Raw genomic sequence first — 24,554 nt, forward strand, 5'->3', positions numbered from 1 at the left:
AAGCAGCACCTTACCAGGCAGACTGAAACCTCCTCTGATGGCACTCACTCCCTGGCAGATGGTGGCCAGTGACAGCCCCCAGCTGGTGGGGGCCCTTACTCATGAGTAGACCCACACCTTTGGCAGGCCTAACTCATGGGTAGACTTGCACCAGGGACGGGCAGGGAGCGCACCGGCTTCCTGCGCCCTGTGGCAATCCGGAGCCGCCCCATCTCTCCTTCCTTCTCCTGTACCACAGGAGTAAAAAGTTCCCTGACCCCCTGCTCTAACTGTTGGGGCAAAAGAGCTACAAAGAAGCAGCCTCTTTGCCACCAACAATTTGAATTTCCCGCCTTTTTCCCTTGCCTTTTTCTGTTCTTACCTCGAAGCTCCGCTCACAAGTCGAAACAAAATTTTGCGGGCGGAGATGTTCGTAAGTCGAAATGTTCGTCGGTAGGGGCGTTTGTAAGTCAAGGCACCACTGTACAAAAATTATTTCTTATGTTCTTAAAGTGATAAGAAGTACTAATAATGTAGGAGCTCAAACTGGTCAATCAGACGAGAGTCTCATATCCGTTCATGAATTAGGTTCTATGATTTACAAGGGGGGTGATTCATCTATTACAACTAAGGTTGAAAGAAACTGACACAGGTCATTCATGGTGAGATACCTTGCAGGACAACACACAATGCATTAATGGTATCTTTTATGTATGTGGAAACTTTGAGAAAAATATTAAATAAACTCCAAGGTCACTGATTCATTGGGGAAGTGGGTCAGCATAAGAAAACTAATTTGAAAGTTTACAACTATAGAACTGTTAAGACGATTGGGTATATATAGTCCAATTAAGGGTGGTTGTGAAATGCGGAAAATCAATACCCACCTTTTGAAGAACGGAAGTGCTTGCTGGGAGCGGTGAACCCCCGAGTGCCATGAACATTAATGGCAGCTACTCGAAACTGGTACCACCTGCTAGGCCTGATGTCAGACAGCTGTATTCGCTCATCTGTGGTCTGTACAGGAAAATATACTGGCTTAACACTCTCAACATTAACAGCAACAAGTCTGCTGGCTTTATATTTTGCTAGTTAATGGATGGGAATTTCTTTGTTTTCTACATTCCTGGAAGTGGTCTTAGATATTAGGTCACTTGATTTGTGTAACAAGCTCAGTGTAGTCTATTCAGGATGGTAACAATTCACCTGAGTCTAAGGCAGAGATCTTGTCTATTTCCCGATCTTTCTTTGAAAAATGAGATCCTTATGTAAAGCACCACAATTGATCTACTCTGCACCAAAAACCGTGTTAAGTTCAAGTGCGATTCTGAATATAGGGGAACAGCTAGAAAGAGAAATTCACATGAAGCTAAAGATAAGATATGAATGGCTTGCTTGCTTTTGCACTTCCTAAGTACTCTGTCATCTTCACAGACAAAGAAAGTCTCACCCACAACTTTTCAGCTCAGACCTAATGTGGGTCTTGTTATAGACAACAGGATCTGCCACTTTTATCGACAGCTTGAAGCTAAGAAACATGAAAAGAAGATCAAGGAAATTTTTTTGTCCTTGCAGAATATTTCTAAGGTGCAGCCCACCCCCAAGGGAAAGTCTTAATCTTTCAGAGGAGTGAGGAAGGTGTTGGGATAGCTAATTTGTAGTTGGCCGCTACAACTTCTCAGTCAGTTATTTATGTATCTGGCTGCAGAGCCAGAGGTTGGGAGTTCAGTTCCCTATGATGCCTCCTTGAGAGGGTCTGAACTTGATTATCCAAAGGGTCCCTTCCAGCTCTGCAGCTCTAAGATGATGGTCATTGTCATCATCATCATCATCATCATCATCCAGCTTCTCATTCAACACCAGTGATATTAAGTAAGAAAAACATGAAAACAAATATTCAGGTCAAAATGACTCACCTGTGCTACAGTTTGCCAGATGGTAGCATCATCCTCACTGGGATGAATACCATAATTCCATCTTCTTTGCACCACATAGAGAACAGGTTCAATGGAGATATTGAATTTTGAAGACCACTTAATTTCCAGTTGACCAGATGGAAGTTCACTAAATTTTAATTCTTTTCTAGGTTTCAGAGGGACACCTGTAACATAACATATCCATTAAAGGAAGTTGTATGCATGCAGATCTGTTGCATCATTAAAATAGCCACCGATTAGATATATATCTGTTGTCACTAAATATAATGAAAACTTAAGTGATCTGTCCTCATATTGTATGCTTTATTTTAACTTTGCCTTCTGGTGAAATTTACCAAGGATTATTTGATTAGAATGGAAAGTCACATAGCAAAGTATAGAGAAACAAACTCATCCAGCCTTAAGCTATACTGTGGATTACTGTGCAGATTAGAGATGGTGGTATTCATATTTGTAGACGAATACGAATATCCCCCTGCAGGTGGAAATAACGAGGGTCCAGCAGATCACAGTACGATAGGAAGGTGCAGCTGCCAAACAGTGAGTGGATGGTCTGGCTCCATGGGGCCAGACCCTCATTATTTCCAACTGCAGGGGGTTATTCGTATTTGTCTACGAATATGAATACCCCCATCTCTAGTGCAGATAATATTATGAAGCCATCTATTTATTTCTATCAGGTGGTCCCTTATGTGATGACCCAAAAAAAAATCACACTGGATATACACAGTTCTATAATGCAGTGGGAAGCAGCTACTTCTGTCACTAGAATGGCTGCAAAAACTGTTCCCACGCATCTAAAAATGGCTCACATACTAGGAGTGGAATAATTGTAATACAATTTTGTGAGGCATATTTTCAGTGACCCTTATCTAACCATAAAATTAAAGGTTCAGTCTTGTCTTCACAGTGCTAAGTGGAACTGCATGTTACTATAAGTATGACCCTGTAAATCAGTGGTCCCAACCTTGGGCCTCCAGATGTTCTTGGACTTCAACTCCCAGAAATCCTGACCAGTAGAGGTGGTGGTGAAGGCTTCTGGGAGTTGAAGTCCAAGAACATCTGGAGGCCCAAGGTTGGGGACCACTGCTGTAAATGATAACTAGAAGCCTGTCTGAAGTTCTCATCCTTCTCCTTTGAAACCATTTGATCTCCTTTCTTTAAAAAACAAACAAACCTCATATTGGCAACAATCTAGTCTAGAGAATCACAGTTCTCATGCAACAAAATGGCACGTTCAATGTATATTTTTTTATCTAATGCAGTAGAATAAGGAGAAAGCTTTAACACTTTCAAACTTTTACTGGTCATGGCAGGTGTCACCTTAATATGTAGCCAAATTTGGAGTTATATATCCTTTCTCAAGAATATACCTCAAGGAAGTCTTCTGTTGCTTTCATTGCCCTATTGTCCAATATCTGCAAGATCTAGTTAAATAATTTTCTGCATGCTTTATAAATCTGATAAAACCTGAGACTTCTTTTTCCATCCTCTATACTTCTTTGAATAAACAAATTCTCTTTTACAGAGATCTGGAAAAAAGTCTTCTTCCAAAATGTTCCAGTTACACAATCTCCAGTAGTAAACAAATACTGTACACATGTATCCATGCACAGCAGTCTATGTGTATATATACAGGCACATAGATACAGATATAAATACATATAGAGTCAACAGAGAAGAAGCCAAAAATCATTACAAATATGTCACAAAATATGTCATTCAAAGCCTACTAGCTTGTAAGTTTAATTCTGGACAACAATGAATGGTCACCAACCTACATGCATTACAATAAACATTGTTAAGTATGATAGTTAAGCTTTCCATGCTTAAAAATCCTTGTTAAATTATTATGATAAATAAATCTACAGTTTGCATGCACAGAATCCCTCCATCTGCATTACATTAAGGTCAGCTGGATTCACTTGATTGGAACTAAGTTAACCCTTGTGATGGATCTAACTGTGAGCACATGGATCTCATGAGTACTAACCAGTACAGAACACACGTGCATTTGAAAACATTCCAGTTGAACCAGAATAACCAATCTCAAGTCCAGATGTCCATTTGAAGTATAGAAATGTGGTTTTTATTAGACAAAAAAGTTCACACCCATCACTGTAGCAAAAATTTGTCAAGCATTGGATCTTTAGAAAAACTTACAATTTTTTCACATGAAGAGCTCAACAAACACATTTTGTAATTTTAATTACACTAAGTTTAACAACACAAATGAATTAATTTCAGGAGTACTGATATCTACCATATCTCAGCCTGCTTGGCCATTGGAATAAATCTGCAATAACCTATGGTATAAGTGAAATATAGCAAGAGTAGGCACACTGAATCCATAGGGTGAGTTGACATTTTCATAAGTTTCATTGATTCAAATGGACCTGCACTCATTGCAACTTACGATGCAACTAGAGTACATGCATTAAATCAATGAAACTTGATTCAAATGGGCATACTCTTACTATCTGCTAAACCAGTGGTTCTTAACCTTGGGTTATTCAGGTGTTTTTGAACTGCAACTCCCAGAAACCCTAGCCAGCACAAGTGGTGGTGAAGGCTTCTGGGAGTTGCAGTCCAAAAACACCTGAGTAACCCAAGGTTAAGAACCACTGCTAAACTCACAATGAAAGTATACCCATTTGAATCAACAAATTATAGAAGAATTGATTCACCAAATTGCCACTGGTTCAATGGGCCTATTTAAGTGCAACGTACTAGACCAAGCAACAGGATTTCAGCCAAAGAATCTCTACAAGTCAGTGGACAGAGCCCTGTAGATAACTCAATTAATAGCTGAGTGAGTTGAGAACTTGACTACAGCACCAGGGTGGTCAATTTTTGGGAGTTCAATTTTCCACTGTGCCTCCTGAGAGAAGAGCCAGCCTGCATAACCTTGGACAAGCTGTATGGTCCCATAGTATCCCCAGATGGCAAACTACTTCTGAATTCTATATATCCACTAAACCCTAAGAAAGGTCACCATAGGTCAGAATCAACTAACACATAATTCACCCTGCATACAAATGACTGTTGACTACGCAACCCAGAGTGGAACTATATCCAGATATACCACAAATGGTGATAGCCATTGAAATGTGACTGACAGTATTCACTGCTGTAGTGTGAAACATTAAGAAAATATGTATTTTCTTTCAGTCATTCCAAAGATGAATGAATTCATATATGTGCACAGTGGTGGTTGACAAATCCAATTTCATGGGTATCTCACCTCAGCAAATGGTGTGTTGTCTTTTCATGTGCCATTCTTCACAATATTTTTACAGTATTCATTTTCCCAAACAATCAGGGGCCTCACAAGGTAAAAGCAAGCCCTCTGAGGTCTCACAGCTGAGACCTCAGAGGTCTTGTTTACAGATATATATTGATTTATCTTCTCCATCAAGATGGATAGAGTGTGATTTTAGAATTCTTCTAATGAATTCTAATGAATAAGCAAGTTTTTGTTTTTTATTTAGGCATGAAAGACAGGTAAGAGATAGCCTGAAGAAGAAAATCTTTATTATAAATGCCTGAGCATTTGAGCAGGACTTTTTCTCACTTCCAGGAGCAGGCAAGCTAGTCTGCTTTGTTGTGACTAGCTAGTCTGCTTTGGTGACTCATCTGCAGGACTTAAGCACATGATTTCTTTGGTGTCTGAAATCACAAAACGTATCAGACAACTTCCATTACCTCTCTGCAACATTCTCAGCTCTAATTACAGGCTACTTGTAATGTCTGCTTCTGGATGCTGCATGCAAAACAAATAAGCTGCTATAGCCATCTCACCAGCAACAAGAGATAAATATTCTTAGATGAAAATAACAGATAAAACTGATTTCCAAATATACAATATCTAATCCATATATGCAAGTCATGCTGATAAACAGAGAAGTCTGTTCAAAATGCAGCAAGGATCAGTCCTACTCTGCCTTTGGTTGAATGTGTGATGCCTCTTGAGTGTTCTTCAAGAAAGAGCTTGTGGCTCTCTTGAGTCTCCTCTGCATTCCATCCTAAAGTGTAAAGATTTGTATTTGACTCCACCACCACCATCTCATCTCCATTTCAGAAAACTACAGAATTTGTTTTTACAATTCTGGCCTCCCCCGAATGCCTTTAATACATTGGCACTTCGCCTGCATGCAGTCTGCCATCGTATCATTTTATTGCCATTTCCTGATGATTTGCATGATTAGAAGTCTTAATGAAAACATTCATTTTAGTATAGTAGAATGATTGAAATCACCATGTAATAATCTCTCATAATTACAGAGGGCTTGATATCATATCTACTGAACTCAGTGAGGAATATTAATTATTCAAGTATTCATTTCAAGTATTTTCTTGCTTTTCAATTGATTTATCTGAGCTAAAACATGCATACTATCATCAATTAAAATTAAAAAAATCATTTTCCTTGAATTTTTTATCTTATTTTTTTCTTTAATTAAGTAAATAAAATAACACTGCCACATCACTCCTTTGCTTTTATGTTTAGCTGTCAAAAATTAATAATCATTTTATTGTTACTTTTATTTACAAATATTGGTGCCATTAATTTCAGGGTATAAACACACTGCATTTCTAACACTCTGGTTGTCTGTTAGATTTTCCCACAAGAGATCTTTTACTGGGGATTCCCTAGGTATCTTACAGACTTCTTAGCATAAATCTGTAATAAATATATGTTGTAAGGTTTCAGTATATACACAAAAAAAGCAATTTGATATAAAATATATCTATGAACATAATGCAACTTTTTCCCAATAAGATACTGGATGAAACACAAACATCAGAGGCACACTTTAGTTCTACATCTCTGTTATTCTAAGACACATTTTAAAATCTCTTGTTCTAACACTCATACTTAACATAAAAATTTTTTTCTCACACTTAACATCAAAAAAACTAAAGAACTCATAATTGATTTTAGGAGGAAGAGAAATGTACATTTACCACTGTACATAAATGGCGAGGAAGTGGAGAGAGTTGGTAGTTTTTAATTTTTGGGCACTTACATTTCAGAGGACCTCTCATGGAATATAAATGCCAACATGCTAGTGAAGAAGGCACAGAAAAGGCTGTATTTCCTGAGAATGCTCGGCAAGTTAAATTTATCTCAGCATTTACTTCTGTCATACTATCGTAGCACCATTGAGAGTGTCCTAACCTATGGCATTCTGGCATGGTTTGGGAGTAGCTCTGTAGCGGACAAAAAAGCTCTACAGAGAACCATTAAAATATCATCGGGCTCCAGCTACCAACCCTGGATGACATCTTCACATCCCGCTGTCTGAGGAAGTCACACAGCATCCTGAGAGACTCTTCCCATCCTGCTTATAACTTTTTTGAACTGTTACCGTCTGGCAGAAGATACAGAACAATTACGACTCGGACCACAGGTTTTCTGAATAGTTTTTATCCCAGAACTATAATTGCACTTAATAATGAGCTTAAAGACCACCAGTAGTGAATAGTTAGTTGGACTGTGTTACTTGGCCTGCAGTGTAGATGTTTGCATTTTTAGTGGGGACTTTTAGTGGGTGGGGAGTGTTGGGGGGTTTTTTAGTGGGTGGGGAGTGTTTGGGGAATTTTATGTGTGTGCATGTGTCTGGTCTCTGGGTGTCTGTGAATTTCATTGTATGGGTATACTGTGTATATACTTACAATGACAATAAATAAATAAATAAATAAATAAATAAACAAACAAACAAACAAACAAACAAACAAACAAATTCTTTCTGCCAGCTTTAGCTGTTTATCATGATGAACTGAAGCCAATCCAACTAGAACAGACTCACCAAATTAATTGCATACATAAATTTATTTAATGTGCTTACTTTAGCTGGCACTAGCAATACCTTCACTATGGTTAACGCAATTTGTGTTTGGTTTTAGACTACTGAATCACTACATTATATCACTCTCTGATTAAAAGAAAACCCTGGTTAATGCTGGTGTACACATGATAGCTAATCATAATTAAGCCAAATGAGAGTATGTCTGGAAAAACAGAGGTAAGGGACAGAGTGCATAATCCTTTACACCATTCACAATTGCTTAGCTACATTGACAGGGCTGGCAGCAAACTGAATATTTTTGGATAATCCACTTTGCTCAGTAAACATTTACACTGATGTACAAGTTAAAATAATACAAGTTTCACCTAGTATGCCTGTCCCCATACTGTGTGTGAATCTCATGTTTCATTCTACACCTGATGCCTTTTCCATTCTATACCATACCACATACTCCCACTCTAAAATAAAGTTCATCTGTAGGGTAACTCTACCCCAGTTAGTTGTCAAAAATGCCTGTTAACAATTACTACCTTTGTACAGATTTTTTGGTACTTGGCACGTATGTCCACATCCATTGGAACAGCACTTTTTCACACCAGAGCATTCTCCGTCAGCCTCACAACTTTCAACACAAGCAGCTGCAAAGCCACTGGCCTTCTCAGGAGCTGGGCAGTCTCCTTGCTTCACCGACAAGATGTATTTGAGGAATTCACAGCTAGTCAGGCATTCATAGTTCTTCTTGGGGAAAAGAGGCTGAAAGGAAAACAATAGAATTGTACAAAGTCTTCAGTAGGATAAATAAATAATTCTGAAATAGTTCCAATTTTTTAAGGGTGTGAAATGTGCAGTTAAGTCATATTTCCAACTTCATCAAAGGACTATCCTTACGGATTCATGCAGCTATATAGATTCTAAGAACAGAGTTCAAAGTATCAAATTATGAGGTCTCTGAAAATGGATGTCATATCCTATTGAATCAAGCGAGGTTTCGGGAAAGTATGGCCCTCCAGGTGTTATTGGACTCTCACTACCAATTTATGTGTGAGACAGAAGCAGAAGAGCAACAACATCTAATGAGCCTCATTCATTTCCCATTCCTGAATTGGGTCATTTGTCTTTGTGTGGTCTTTTATGTAAAGCTTGTTAAAGGGTCATTCAAGAGACTGAAAGCAATTTTAATACAAAGGGAAAACAATAGCTTAACAGAACAAGCAAGTCTCAATTTTTATTTATTCATTTTAAACCTCTACTCAGACACCATTCAAGGTGATGTACAAAATAATACAATGTTTGCACCCAGTTTGCCTCTCCCGACACAAAGTCTGCATACCAGGATCCCTACCACTATGCATTCCCCACCCCCTCTGCCAACAGCCAGTGAACTGAGGTGGAAACAGTGTGAGATGTGCCAGTGCAGTCTCATTACCAGGAAGAGTTAAGGCAGTTGCAGAAGAGCACCAATTCTGCACCTGTTTTAAGATTCTTCTCTCTCAAAATTATCTTCCATGTGTCCCCTGAATCCTGCATCCACTTTTCCCTAGCAGTGAGTCTCACCAAATGCAACAAGGGCACTAGAGAATAGCACTACTAATACACTAAGCATGCATTCATTGTGTGGCAATTTAAAAAAATAGCAAAATTCCAAGGATGCATGGCATCACCTGATCTCTGAAAAACATTAGGTTTAATTTAAAAGGTCATGAAGATTCTAGCCCATAGATATGACCTACTTTGAAATGTCCAAAAAGTGTTTGGGGAAAGCCTAGAAAAAGACAAGAGCTTGAGTTTGGTGGTTGATGATTCATGAGGTTATGAATCTCTCCAGCTGCTGCTATTGAAATCTTCACTCTCCTCACTTCCTTTATATAGTAATACATTCCCTTCTAAATACCTTCAAGCATATTTTAACTTGTTTCAACACTATTTTACTTCATTCAACTGAGGACAGGACAGCAAATTGTGTTCATGCTGAAGCAACTGGTCCAAAAGCCAATACCTAGGAATGTCTGGGTAGCAGGAAGGAAACGTGGTGTTTAAACTTCCCTTTATCTTCTACTCTGAACTGTTTTCAAACTGCTTCCCATCAGTCACTCTCTGGCAAAATTTCATTTACATTTGAACATGTTTTTGGACCTCTGCAAGAGGAAGGAAACAAGATCTACGTTTGAGAAGTAGTGAGGACAAATTGATTAAGCACCACTTCTGTGTTCCTAATCTCATACACCGCTGATTTTCCATATGAAAAACAGTTACCAGGTTTGTGTCACACACACTTTCGTACAGAGCATACAAAGGCCCTCTGTATGGAGTCTGATATTTTTCTTAGTTTTGTTGTTGTAAGTGCTGTTTGCAAATTCCCTCCCGCAATTTCTCTAATTCATACCCACACCCACCATTCTATAGAAGGTCTAAAACACAATAAAATCCTGCCTTTTGTCCTTTAGTGAAATAATATTCCTCACTGAGTCAATTCATGTACATACACCACCCACTCCTACACTGTAATCTGAGAGATTCTTATTTCAGCATGGATGCTTCTTCTGCACATCATATGAATAGCTGCTGTACATTTACTGATTTACTGAACACTATTTCACCACCAGCCTAGTGGTTCGAAAGCATGCAAATGCAAGTAGATAAATAGGGACCACCTCGGTGGGAAGGTAACAGTGTTCCGTGTCTAAGTCGCACTGGCCATGTGACCATGGAAGATTGTCTTCAGACAAAAACGCTGGCTCTATGGCTTGGAAATGGGGATGAGCACCGCCCCCTACAGTCGAACACGACTGGACAAAAATTGTCAAGGGGAACCTTTACCTTTACCTTATTTCACCACACAACAACAACACCCAGTAGCTACCTAGTAGGTGTCACCTGGATTCTCTACTACAGCAGACTGAGTTGCAATGTCATGAAAACCATCTGACAATGTATACTAGAAAATTTCTGTGCACAATATGAATAGATGCTATACATATATTACAGAATTGAAGAATACCAGCTTTGTGCCATGAGCAGCAGTTTGAGATAGCCAAGAAATCTGGGAACGTGCCAATATTCTGAACCAAAAAACAACCATGAATAGAAAAAAAGAGAAAAGTGGGTTGGTCAAGCAAGGAAGCCTTCTTAAGTTCTTTCTTGTACAATATTTATTTATTTGATTTATTTATTTGATTTATATCCCGCCCATCTGGTATAATTATACCACTCTGAGCAGCTGAAATCAAGACATCCAATGGCTAATCTGAGCGGCTGAAATCGGTCCCAGGCCCAAGGATACTATACCAATAAGCTAGCACTTGCAGTGCAACTAAATGTAATACTATGGGTGGTTTGAGCTTCAATGCCTGCCAAGGCTGTGAAGCCTCATGTGACCAACACCAGAAAACAGAAACTGTGGAAGTTGTCTAAACTTATGCAGCTCATTTTCAATTCTGGAATCATGATAGTAACTAAATGGTTGGTTGCTTTCAAATGTAATGTTGAATAGTGAGAAACTAGCAATTAATTTGTACATAATTGCATTTGACAAGGACAAAGGTGAGTCAAAACAAAATGCACCTGATACTTGTGATTTATTTCTGAGATGGCAGACGGCAGGTGTACATTTCTCTGTATGTGATTATCTAAAAAAAAATCCCAAATTTTTAGCTGCTTAATTAAGAACCTCTCATAGTCCCTTGAGGTGTAATATGCCTTTGAAGCTTTTCTTTTTCACTAAAGTTCATAGATCATATTTTCAGAGACTTGATAAATGTGCAACTTTTTACTTCCAGTCTTTTAAACTCCAAATACAGCTTCAAAACTCAAAATCACTAATTAAGCAGGGATGCCAGTAGGTCCTAAGTAGAACTGGGAAAGGTACATTCTCCCCACTCAGCCAATCCTCAACCACCTCTCATAAACCTGGAATTTTTAATTTACATTTATAGTTCCCCTTTTCATGTCATGCTTGTAATTCTTTTTTTTTTTTGTATTTTTATTTTTTATAAGGGATAACAAAAAGGAAAAGGGAATTGGGATTGATGAGGAAGAGGGGAGACAATAACATACTTTCATCCATTCTGTACCTATTGCCATATCAAGATTTTAAATTATTCTATTTACTCTTTTCTGCCTTCTAGATTCAGTTCTCCTTTCAATATGTACTGTTCACAAGCTGCCTGTTGATTCTGTCCACTTGTTAAATAGATCCCATCTTTCTGTTGCCTTTTGCAAGGGATAGTCCTTCATAACTTCTGATAAAATGTCCATTTCGGCTATTTCCCGTATCTTTTCAATAAGATCTTCTTGTTTCGGTACCGTTGATCTTTTCCAATTTTTAGCATATAAAATTCTAGCTGCCGTAACTATGTATATAACTATATAATTCTTTGACTTATCTATATTTTCAGGTATCATACTCAATAAAAACAGTTCTGGGGTTAATGGCACTTTACAGAGCAATATTTGTTCCAACATTACATGTACTCTTTTCCAATATTGTTTCGCTACTCCACATGACCACCACATATGATAATAGCTTCCCACTTGTGATTCACATTTCCAACACTTATTTGATACATCTGTATACATCTTTGACAATTTTTCTGGGGTCATGTGCCATCTATAAAACATCTTATATATATTCTCTTTAAAGTTCACCGATCTTGTAAGCTTTATATTATTTTGCCATATTTTCAGCCATTGATCAATATCAATGTTATGCCCTATATTTTGTGCCCACTTAATCATACATTCCTTAACCATTTCATCTTGCATCTTAATTTCCAACATATAATTATACATTTTCTTAACAGTTTGTTCTTTTGAACCTAATAAAAGTTTGTCAAAAATCGTTTGCTCTAAGTAGAAGCCTTCTATTTTATCTTTTGTATATCTAGATTCTAGCTGTGCTCTAGGCCACCACTCTATATATATATTCTGTGACTCTAGCTCTTCTTTAGACTTTAGTTCACCATCCTTTTTTAATAGATCTTGATATTTTAAAAAGATTGTTTTTGTCATAAGACTGGGTTGGATAAAGGCCTCTAACGGTGACACCCTGTCATGCTTGTAATTCTGATACAATCCAGGATGCTTGAGCATATTTGGAGATGAATAACTTGCAAGCCTTGTTATAAAATTTGAACAAAAACCACATTCCATGCAAAATCAAATCTTTACTATTCATCCAAATTTGTGAGCTTCTCAAAAATATTGCTTAAATTGTCTCTTATCACATGATTATAACTTTCAAAAAAATCCAACAATTTTCCTTTAGATTAAAAAACCCTGAATCAAACTTACTCCTCTTACTCTTACGACATACCTTGTCTTTTTTCTTTTTTCTTTTTTCTTTTTCTTTTTTTTTTTGCTTCGTGCTCTGCCTTTTACGAGGAACAATTACATCTTCTTGTTTGAATGATTTAGATTAATTTTTCTGGATTACTGTACTTGTTTTCTTTTATATAATAATGCTATTGTTGTTCACTTGTAGTTTGTTTTATTCTTCTTTATTGTACACCACCCAGAATAATGTATTGCATTAATGAGGTGGCATGATTGATTGAGATATATAGATACTGTATATAGTTCCTTATTGTATTATGCAGAGAAATATGGGTTGTATTCCATTAAAATGCACTACAAATAGCATCTAAGATTATCTGTATCAGTGATGGGCAACCTCTATGGGAGGAGCAGTTTTGTCCTCCTGCCAAATATCTGTATGAAGCTATAAGAAATTGTTAAAGTTGCTGCATACAGAACTTTAATATCCCCCCAGTATAATTCATCCATTTTCTTATTACTGTATACACTTAGTCACACAAGATGGTATACAATAAGCAGTGCCAACAGTGCAAATTCCGTGCATTAAATAGGACACAAAAAGGAGCTGAAATGCCTGAAAGAAGACCACAGAAAAAAGTTCCCTTAGTCTATATGGCAATGAACAAGCCTGTCTCACAGATTATGTGGGGCTTAAATGGCCAACGTAGCAGCAACTAGCTTTTCAACTCTTGCTTGGGGGACATGGCAGGAGCCTCCCCAAAGCATATGAGAACTCTGCACTCCTTCAGGAGGCCACTGGGCAACAACAGCACCCTGTCAACTGATCCTTCCACTCCGGAAGCACCACCAGATTGCTTCTGTCATGAATAAGGTAAAAGTTTTTGCTTAGTTGAAAGCGTGTTGAAAATACTTTTGTCAAAAGCACACTCTGTTAAATAATGTTTTACCTTGGGGGGTGTGCACATGCATACAATGTAGACCTAAATCCTGATAGAAGGATTACAAACCTAAAGCCTACAGATTTGATTGGAATATTAGTAGGGAACTGGGATTTAATGTTATTTTGAGAGTTTTTATATACATTCTACTGTTTTCCCTTTTAAATTGATTTATTCTTAATGCTTTGCTTGGAGCATTATGGGAAAGTGAAAGGTAAATGTGTAACGTAAGAAAGTTCAGTACTACACTTTGCCTTTCACTCAGGGGCATAGAAATAAAAACAACAGTGGCTAAATCACTACAAGATCAGGCAGTGATAAACCCAGGTAGGCCACATGGTTCAAATAAAACATGCTCACATTTCAGTTGACATGTTGTTTGGTCTTAGCTGAATTGTTCTGAAAAGGAGCAAGTTCTACTCTACAGTGTGAACTGATGTAATATCTCTGTGGTAAACAATGCTATTGGGGATCAGGTCAGACAATCAGTTTAAAAGGTAAAGAGCAAGTCATGGATTCATGACATTTTGGCTTGTTTCCCAGCTACCAGTTTTGTTCATGTGAGAAGAAGCCTAGGACCATCATAAATAATCTAAGATAGCCATTTCACACAAACAAGTGATTGACATGATGTGCAAGTCTAATGTAAGCCAAAAAACAGTCTTAGTCTATGTCTCAAGATGCTAGAACTAGAATTGTGTTCTTAGGCATAAACTTTGCTTTTGTTACATACATTTGCTCCATTCACAACTGCAAGAAAAGACACATATTCTGTGCTTTTAGCTGTATGAAACGATACTAAAGGAACACTATTGCTTGCAGTCCCAAACAATGTTTATTATTACAACTAATCTTAATATGCTATTTCTGACACTGCATAGCCTAGCCACAGGTCTAGACCATCTCAGAAGGCATCTTCTTAGGTCAAAAGAAGAAGAAAAAATCCTCCCCCTAGTGGTAGAGTACAGATTAATCAGCTTTGCATTAGTTCCTATGGGCATTAATGCCGCTACAGTGGGGTCTTGACTTGAGAACTTAATCTGTATTGGAAGGCGGTTCTCAAGTCAAAAAGTCTGTAGGTCAAGTCTCCATTGACCTACAGTGCATTGAAAACCGATTAATCCCGTAACAGGCCATTTTTGTTCCATTTTGGTTTTTTTCTGGTCTGTAAGTCAATTCTCAGGCTGCAAGTCAAACCTAAATTTTGCGGCCAGTGAAGTCTGTAACTCAAAAAGTCTGTAAGTCCAGCCGTCTGTAAGTCAGGGGTCCACTGTACTTAAAAACAGCGCCTCGACATACGAACAAAAAACGGCCTGAATGGATTAAATGGTTTTCAATGCATTCCTATGGGAAGTCTTGCCTCGACTTACAAACTTTTCAACGTATGACCGTTGTTCCAATACGGATTAAGTTTGTAAGTCAAGGTACCACTGTATGAAGAATCATGGCATTCCTACAGTCAAGAATTTGTTCTCAGTACTATGCATTAATTTTCTTTTTCAAGTAAAATTCTATTCTTTTTTCCATAAGCAGTCTGCATCCGAGAGACCTAGTTTAAGGAGAGGAGGAAGCTTTCTTGCTGTTGCTGCATTAAAAAACCCAATGGCTCAGAGGTTCTTCCTGATCTAGCGCAAGTAGATCTCAACCTGCCCTTTGTCCATTCCTTATTTACATGAATAAAAATGTAAAAGAAGACATGTGGCTATTACAAAAGCAAAGGTAGATACCAATCAGCAGTCTAAAGCAGAAAATAATAATTATATATATATGAACTCAAGGTAAGCACTGAAATAATCCTTGTGTCAGTGTAAATGATTTCAACATACATATGTGTTAATCTATTTCTTCCTTTATCATTTACAATACAGGACAGATGCTGCATGCCATGTCATGCATCATTAATGTCCTTTACTCACTTTTAGTAAGCTTTCTGATATTAGTAGTGCGAATAAAATATACAGAACAGAAACATATGACTGACGTACCTCACAGAAACTCTGGCACTGGTTTTTCTTCAAGTCCCAGTTCTCTTTGCAGGGCTCCAGACACTGAAAATAATTATTTAAAAGAAGTTTATTTACTGGAACCATAAATGAAGAATTTTAAAGATAGCTTCTTGGAAGTTAAAGGCCCTGTACAATAACCAAAGAATAAAAATTAAAGGCAGATGTAAATGAAAACAAGCTCACAATATCATGAATTGACTCCACAACTGAATTTCATATTATGTCTATGTTAACTACAGTTATTCTGAATCATTACTGCACTAACATTATCAGTATCTCCTATTCCTATTCAGTGGGGAAAATCCTGTTCAAATGGGAGTTACTCCCAGCAATAAAAAATTGTGCTAATCAATTGCGTAGTCAGTCAGATGTCCCTAGCAATGTGCTGGTGAAAGTGCTTCACAGACAGCTTTTCTGCCTTTGCACTACTGTAACTACCATAGGCACAACCTCAAGTTGCAAACACATAGTTACACAATAGGATTTTGCCATATTTATCTTATTCTTCTGCCAGGTCCCAATGACACACTCCTTTTATCAATTACAGCTCCACTGTGCAGAAAATTCCTCTTCCAAGGGAATACAAAGCAAATTACACATACTTTCTCTGTGCATTATACCAGCACCGCTGAAGTGCCCATGTCCATATATTATACAGTATAATGTTTCCTACAGTAAAACACATGGATTTCACTTTTTTTTCATCATCATACCAAGTCTGTGAGGCTTGTAAAGCTGCGGGGAAATGACTGGACCAAGCTCATGCAGAGTGGCATCTGAAGTTTCAATCCTAAACAAGCACTCTACCCCACCACATAAAAAAATTAAGAGCTGTAGTCTGCTTTACACATAATACGTTGGGGAACTGTACTACTAATTAATATTTTTTAATTAATTTACTGTTTCATGAAAATTCTGAAAACAGACAGTTAGCCTAATATTAAGCCATTTCTAGGCATTGTCTCTGTTTTCTAATTGGAGGGATTGTTTTAAGTAGAGGAGCACTCAAAAAAGTTGCTTTCATATAGGCCAGGCTTGTCCAACCTGCGGTCCGTGGGCCGCATGTAGCCCAGGTTGGCTCATAATGCAGCCCAGTGCAATTAAAAAAAAAAATTCCAAAGTTTCAAGTTACACTGCCGGCGCTTGTGGCTGGGGCACGTCACAACAGTAGGGGGGGGAGAGGGAAGGAAGGAAGGAGTAGGAGGGGAGGGGAGAGGGGGCTGTGTGACTGCATGGTGCCGTCCCCGTCAATAGGTGGGCCCCATAAAGCCACCAGAGTCAAAGCTGGCAGCCTCTGCTGTCTGAGATTGCAGCTGCCGGTAAGCACGCTTGGAGCGGGGCTGCGAAGGACGGCTAGGGCTGCCCCCCATGCGACCCAAACCAAATTTATGTGCGGCCCAAACCAAATTTTCATCTTCTAATGTGGCCCAGGAAAGCTGAAAGGTTGGACACCCCTGATATAGGCAATCAGAAGTGGTCATTCCCTTCTATGACCTCCAGCCTCTATCATCTCATTTTGCTGCGCTGGACCTATACTATGTGGTACAAATTTGACAACCTGCTGGCTATTAGACTAATGATTTGCATGTCACTGTTCCAACAAAGACTGCCATGCCCACCCAGGCGAGTCACATAACAAGCCAAGCTGCCTTCAATTTCTCATCTCTCTTGTCTTGTTGAACATTAAACCTACACTTTTGCTAGGATGTAATTCTTCTTTAGCATCTTGTACCATGGTATCACACAATTCTAAAACTGAAGAATGTGTTCAACAGATGTGAGCCGTACACTGTAATTTTCTGGCATCACTGAAATAATCCATTTCTCAATTTCAATAACCTTGCATGAAAAAAAAAGATTATTATTTTAAGTACCATAAGAAATTAAACATGGTCTCCATAGATGCCCTCACACATCAATCACTTATATTTCACATGATGCCTTGGCACCCACACATAATGCAGAGATGTCATTAACAGAAAATGTCACATATTCTTAGAAATTTCAGATCCTTAGCAAACATAAAACAATACAAAAGGAATATCCTTCAACTCATTCAATTACCTTTTCACTTTATTTTAAACTAAAGCCACAGTATCATTTTGCTATTATTTAAAATCACCATTACTTGCTTGTTCAATTAAGCCCCCCACAACCATACTGGGAAGTATATACAAGACAAAATTGTTTACTATTTGCCAAAAATGAATCTAGATGGATGTGTCATGTCAAATTAAAGGGGAAACAAACCTCTACAGATGGGTAGGCAGATATATATTTTATTTAAAATATTTTTATCCTACTTTTTTCCTTTAAAAGCCCCAAGGTGGCTTATATCATGACAGACAGGCAGGCAGGTAGGTAGATAGGTAGATCTTCCATACCAAGCTATTAGACGATGGTTTGTTAGTAAATCTAAATTAACTTGTTTAAAACACTGCTTCAATACAGTAAAAACATTGCTTCCAGTCCTTTTGATAAAATTAAGGTGATGCTTGCAGTGTCACAAGTTACACAAATTCCCATTCATTTTGATTCTTTAGACTGCACACCTGAATAGAATACGTATTCTGAAATTCTTTTCCAAACTCAAAGCTGAAGAAGGATCTACTATAAAACACTTTTTTACACTTTCCATTACACTACTATGATTTTACAAACCACCAAATAACCCCCATCAGGGAAGGGAGAGGCTACCTTTGTCTAAAATGTTACCCCACTTCTGGGCTCTGGCTCCCCACTTCTCTTTTAGAAGTACCTCAGCCTTCTACGTTGACATACTCCTCATTACTAATCAGCAGGAGCTGTGAGGCTTTTCACTTCTAATTTCATGCTGTAATAAAATACTGTACAGGGTTGTTTCACTTCAGGGCCTGAAAAGACTTTCTTTGTCAGGCCTGCTTGACGGTCAGTTTAAGTGCCACTCTCTGGGTGCAGACATCTGTTCGTTCCCAAGGAGGAACAGAGGAGGGAAAGCAGGTGAAAACGCAGGACAGAAATGACAGAGGTGCAAGATTTTTAGAAGGAATAATCCTCATTAAAGAAACCGGATGTATGCTGCCTTCTTTGCACTAATACAAGTGAGGAGCAAATCAAATGGGTTTCTCCAGGGGGAGCTTACAGATCAGGTAGGGGCAACTACGACACAGAAGCCAGCAATTTCAGCATTCCCCACTGTTACTGTTATTCATAAACAGGATTTCAAACAGGGCATCAAAGTATTATTTGAATTTGCATAATGGCAAACAAGGTCAAAAACTCAATTTTTACATTTCTTTGCCTCTTCATGGAAGTAAATAGTTCTTAACATGGGGGTATTCATGACTCAAAAGGTAACCATGCCTGGGGGCAGAGGCAAGGTAACAAACAGTGGTAATCATTCACTGTGTCACTTAGCAGTAACAATATACTTCCTTACCCTCCCTTTCCTGCTTATAGGTTTCTGCTGTGTATCTGGGCTTTTTCCCTCTACCTGTCTACTAGATCAGTGTTCATCAAACTTGGGTCCTCATATGGATTGTAACTCCCAGAAATCCTGGCCAACACAACAAGTGGTGAAGGCTTCTGGGAAATGCAGTCCAAGAACATCTGGGGAGCCCAGTTTGAGAACCACTGTACTAGATGACAGGATTGTTAGGGAGGTGCTGATTTATACTATACAGCTACAGTATTGTGAGTTTTGGGTGTCTATGCATTGTTAGCTATGCCTGAATTAGCTCTTAAAACTGCAGAATTTTTCATGAATTATGTCATGTCTTGGAAAGGAGGAGGCATTTGTTTGCTTTTTAAAAAATAATAAAAGTATTGGGCAAGCTGAGAGCTGTAAAAATGAGCTTTAGAGGCCACATGTTTCCCATCCTTGCTTTGGACCCTGGGTTTTGAAGAGCAACCACATTTGCCTGTTTCAGTAACAATAAGTTTAGTGGAACTGTTGTGTCTCTTTAAAAACACTAAATTGTAATCCATGAGAACTCACATTGAAATAAATTTATTTTGTGTTAAGGTTTTCATTTATTGAATATCCCATTTCCAGGAAATGGGACCTATATTTCCTGGTCATTCTCAATTATCAACAATCCTTTCTGCTAGGACTGGAGGTACAAGGGCCTGGTACACCAACAGAAATTTCTATTGCTTTTTGTACCTCCTGTAACTACAAGGGCTTATACCTCAGAATCTGGCAGGCTTCTTATTTTGACTAAAATTTACAAAGCCTGGTGGAATAAAGGCATGTAAAATAAAGGATCCAATAGACAAAGTTATTCTAAAACCAGAGTACAGTACCTACAAAGAGTACAAGAAACAGGACTTGCAAACGCCATTGCCAGTCATATTAACACGTTACAACACAAATACTGTCAACTGTCAGCCAAGAAAAAAAATGTTGCAAGGTGATGATATCATACAGAGACTTTGCTTCCAGACTTGGCTGGAGAGCTGGGTGGTTGTTTTTAGGCACTATGTACATTTTCATAATTGCATTTCTACACTCCTTTTAATTTTTTTTTTAGAATACAATATCACATCTTTACAAATCAATCAGTATGAATCACAGAGACCACAAAGAACAGCTAAACACTCCAAATCATGTTGTTTGTACTTATTTATATGAACTATAAAAATTTTAAGACATTAAGATAAATTTATTACAGACATAAATCTAAGAAAGACAAACACATTTTGTACACATAAACATGAACAAGCCCTGTACTGTGTTGTTTCCACAATAAATTACTTAACCAAGCTGTCAATTAAAATATACTCAGCAAAAAGGAAAAGAGAACGGAGACCTGTTTCTATAAATATACTGTAAATCTATATTTTTGTAAAAATAATCTCTTCTTAATAAGTAACCAAGAAGTTCAGAATATGGGTAGCTTCCATTGCTCATAGACTTAAGACTTCCAATTAAATAAAGATGTTCTGCCTGCAAGATTATATTTAATATTTAAGAGGAGCAATATAATATTTGTTAATATTTTGAATTAAACCAAATTGTAAGAAACATCCTGTTATTTTTAGCACTCAGTCTCTATAAAGATGTAATTTCATGATAAATTCTGGTGAGAGTCCATTGCAATATTTCATAACCTCTCTTTATCATCTCCAGTGCTCTGCTTCAAAGCTGGTGCCTTCCTGGATTCTTTCAGCAAGATATGCTTAGCAAAATATAATGTAAGATTTAAGATTTTAATAATTTTTTATGTACTTCCAATCACTCTAGAGTTTTTAAAAAATGCTCTCTCGGAATTTGCTCACATGATAACATGGGCATGATGATATCCAGTCATTGCATGCACTGGTTCCCTAAAAGTGCAAGTCAATCATCATATGTAGGACCACACTTTCCACTTTCACCCAGCCAGCACTGCACCTTATTTAAAATGGCTTTTGGCAGTGTGCCAAATGCCCAACCCTATACAATGGGACTGTGCACACATAAATAGACTCATCCAGAAGGAAGTCAATACAGAGAATAGTAATCAACCATGAAGTCCTGAAGAAATATACAAAATATCTATATCTATTTGCCCTACATAGACTTCTGGCCTCCTCCTAAAATTCCTCCACTAAACAGCCGTGTAAAACACACCTGTCTACTCTCCCTCTTCACAAACTCCTGCTCATGAGCTTGCAGAAACTGAAAGTGCAGCTACAGGGCTGGCAACTGTTGTATTACCATATGTGTGGTTAAGAAAACCAGGTTTTGATCCATCTAAAGGTGAATAAATAACAGAACAAAAACAGACTAGGTGAGGAACTAATATTTTGCCACAGAGGGCAGACATGAGAGAAAGGGCTCAGAAGGGACACCACCACACAGCCTTCATAGGAAAGAAGGTATTCTATCTCAGAATGGACAAGCTGATGCAAGTCCATACAGAGACAACAGAAGCTATACAGTAGTGGTCTTTGTACTTGAGTGCCTCAGTTACATCTGAGAGCCATTGTTACAGCAGCTGAAATAGATTTGTCAATCTGTTCAAAAACAGTTTCAGGACTGGCTATTTAACAGCAGCCTATTTATTAGCATTAGGATAAAGCAAATAAGCTTCTTCACTTCTCTTTTAATAAGAAAATTATGCTGTAGGTCTCTTAACTTACAAGCCAGTTGATTAGCTAAGCACTGTTTGAGCTTCAATAAGAATTGTTTATAATTACTGCTTTTATCCATCAACAGGAACTAACATTGTCCCAATCTATAATGTACAACTGGCATATACATATACATTTTGTAACAAGTAAAAACAGGTTGCTCAGTCTACACTTGTTAACTGCTTGAACAGACTCAAATTAGCATTCACAGCCAGCATTTCAATTACAACAGGCTTTCAAGCTGCAAATAATTTGTAATTCAAAAAAGGTTTCTGGTCAATAGACTGAGCATGTGAACCATGTTTTGCACTTAAGAAGTCCAAGACCTGTTGAACACACAAAAGTATTAGTTTTCAAGTTCTTCTAGCTAACAAAAAATAATTAAAATACTTGTACAATCTAGAAGAAGTGGAGGATTAATAGCAAGGCAGTGAATTTATGTGCATTAATTAAATGGTACCACTTCCATCGAATATGTCTTCAGATATCTACCTAACATCATTACACATGCAGTACACATGCTACATGTAGTAATATTACTACAAATTCTTTTATGCGCACAATGGTTCAGTCTGTGACTATACTATAATATATTTAAAAATCTGAATTTGAAGAGATCACTAAAAGTGCTCTATCTGGGATCCAAAGCAATTCAGTCAATTCATTTATACCCGGTTTCTTTTCATATCATCCATTTTCCCATCATTAAACCCCAGACAGTATACATTAATTTCCTAGGCAATCCCCCAGTCATTCTGCATGCCCAGACCCAAGCTTCTGGTGACACCATTTCAGAGGTGTCTGAGACGAAGGAATGCATCTGGAGATAAGAAAGCCCCACCCCACAAGCAGAGTCTCACTTACACTGGACCCTCTACTTAAGGAATTAATCAGTATTGGAATGGTGGCTGCAAGTCGAAAAGTCTGTAAGTCGAATCTCCATTGACCTACAATGCACTGAAAACCGATTAATCCCATAACCAATGGTTTTTATTCTATTTTTATTTCATTTGGTTTTTTTCTGGTCTGTAAGTCGATTCTCCGGCTGCAAGTCGAATCTAAATTTTGCAGCCAGAGAAGTCTGTAACTCGAAAAGTCTGTAAGTCGAGCCGTCTGTAAGTCGAGGGTCCACTGTATTCAGATCTGGATCCAAGTACAGGTTTCTACTCTGGATAAAACTGTTCCTTCATTACAGCTGCTGGCTATATGCATACTGTTCATCCCCCCATGAGTTGTTCAATTCTGAATTGTTCCAGGCATTCACTGGAGGTAGTCAACATGGAGCCCTCCAGATGTCTCCCAATACTCCTCACCATTGGGTATGCTGGGTAGAGATGACAGGAGTTGTCATCCAAGAATATCTGGAAAGCCTGACTTTACCCATCTTAATACATAAAGCCAAACTTATCTTGTCTGTCATTACCAGCTGTGATATTGTTCAGTTATTATTACCACCTAGAGTGGACCCTGAATCAGTGGCTGAATATTAAATCAAAGCCTATGCAAATTCTACTGATTCAATGAGTCTAACTGCAACTAGAAATAGGGCACTGGCTAGTTAACCCAATTTACAACAGCAAGAACCCAGTTATTCCAGCTGTATTACAATTTTTGCTATATTATCAATACTCCCCACCATCCTACAGCAAAAAGAATATTGCTTGCCCGTGGGAAATCCCTGAGACTAAACACCCTGCTATTAAGCTACAGTTAAGCACCACCAACGTCTACTGGGTATAATCCAGCAGAACAGTGAATGGAAAAATGAATCAGAACACTTATTCCAACTCTTTGGAATTTCATTCCAGCGTAAAAACAAAAACAAACAAAAAAGGCACACTCCTAGTTGCCACCATGAGCAAAGCAACTCACAACCAAGAAATATTGGCTTAAGAGTTCCATATCTTTTGCTAAACCATAGATTGCTATGTATATGGAATTGAAGTGGCATTTCTTATATACTCCTCTATAGAACACTGAATTTAACCAATAAAGTTAATTAATAAGTAGCTCTTTTCAGGGGGTATAACTGTGTCTTACATACAACTGTGAAATAGCCATACCATTAACACAATCACAATATATGAAATATATATAAGAAATGCCAACATAGATATGGCTTGATGTGAATTACACAATTTAGATTTCTCCTTAAAAAAAAATCTACTGTATTAATGGAAGAGGCAGAGATAAGGGGAAAACCTCATTATTTTCAGTTGCCCTTAAACCCCACTACCCAAACCCAAAGGAATGTGTTATAGAGGTTTTTCCGAATAATGATTTGTGAGTATGACAAGGATTGTAGGGGAGACAGCAATTTTCTGAAAATTGTGCCTCTTCATTCTGATGATATATGTCTTCCATCAACAATGGAAAACAAGCTCCAACCCTAAAGCCAGAAGGCATTTCTGCACAGCAAAACTGACATAGCTTTGAAACAGAGAAACTATTAGGAATCTTCTGAAATATTAAGAGTCGAACAAAGTTCTGCTTGGCACCACAATTAGGAAA

The 24,554-nt window shown here is 37.9% G+C and overlaps 1 protein-coding gene across 1 annotated transcript in view; it reads right to left on the reverse strand.

Moving 5' to 3' along the window:
- Positions 1–24,554, reverse strand: part of ANOS1 (anosmin 1) — a 118,699-nt gene that overhangs the window by 46,907 nt on the left and 47,238 nt on the right. Inside the window, exons 3-6 of the mRNA XM_072994389.2 lie at positions 15,927–15,989; positions 8,260–8,482; positions 1,896–2,080; positions 867–996 (exon numbers count right to left, since the gene is read on the reverse strand). Coding sequence (XP_072850490.2) covers positions 867–996; positions 1,896–2,080; positions 8,260–8,482; positions 15,927–15,989 — 601 coding nt within the window. The remainder of the gene's footprint in view (positions 1–866; positions 997–1,895; positions 2,081–8,259; positions 8,483–15,926; positions 15,990–24,554) is intronic.

The sequence above is a fragment of the Pogona vitticeps genome, chromosome 3 (assembly GCF_051106095.1).
Source record: "Pogona vitticeps strain Pit_001003342236 chromosome 3, PviZW2.1, whole genome shotgun sequence".
NCBI lineage: Eukaryota > Metazoa > Chordata > Lepidosauria > Squamata > Agamidae > Pogona > Pogona vitticeps.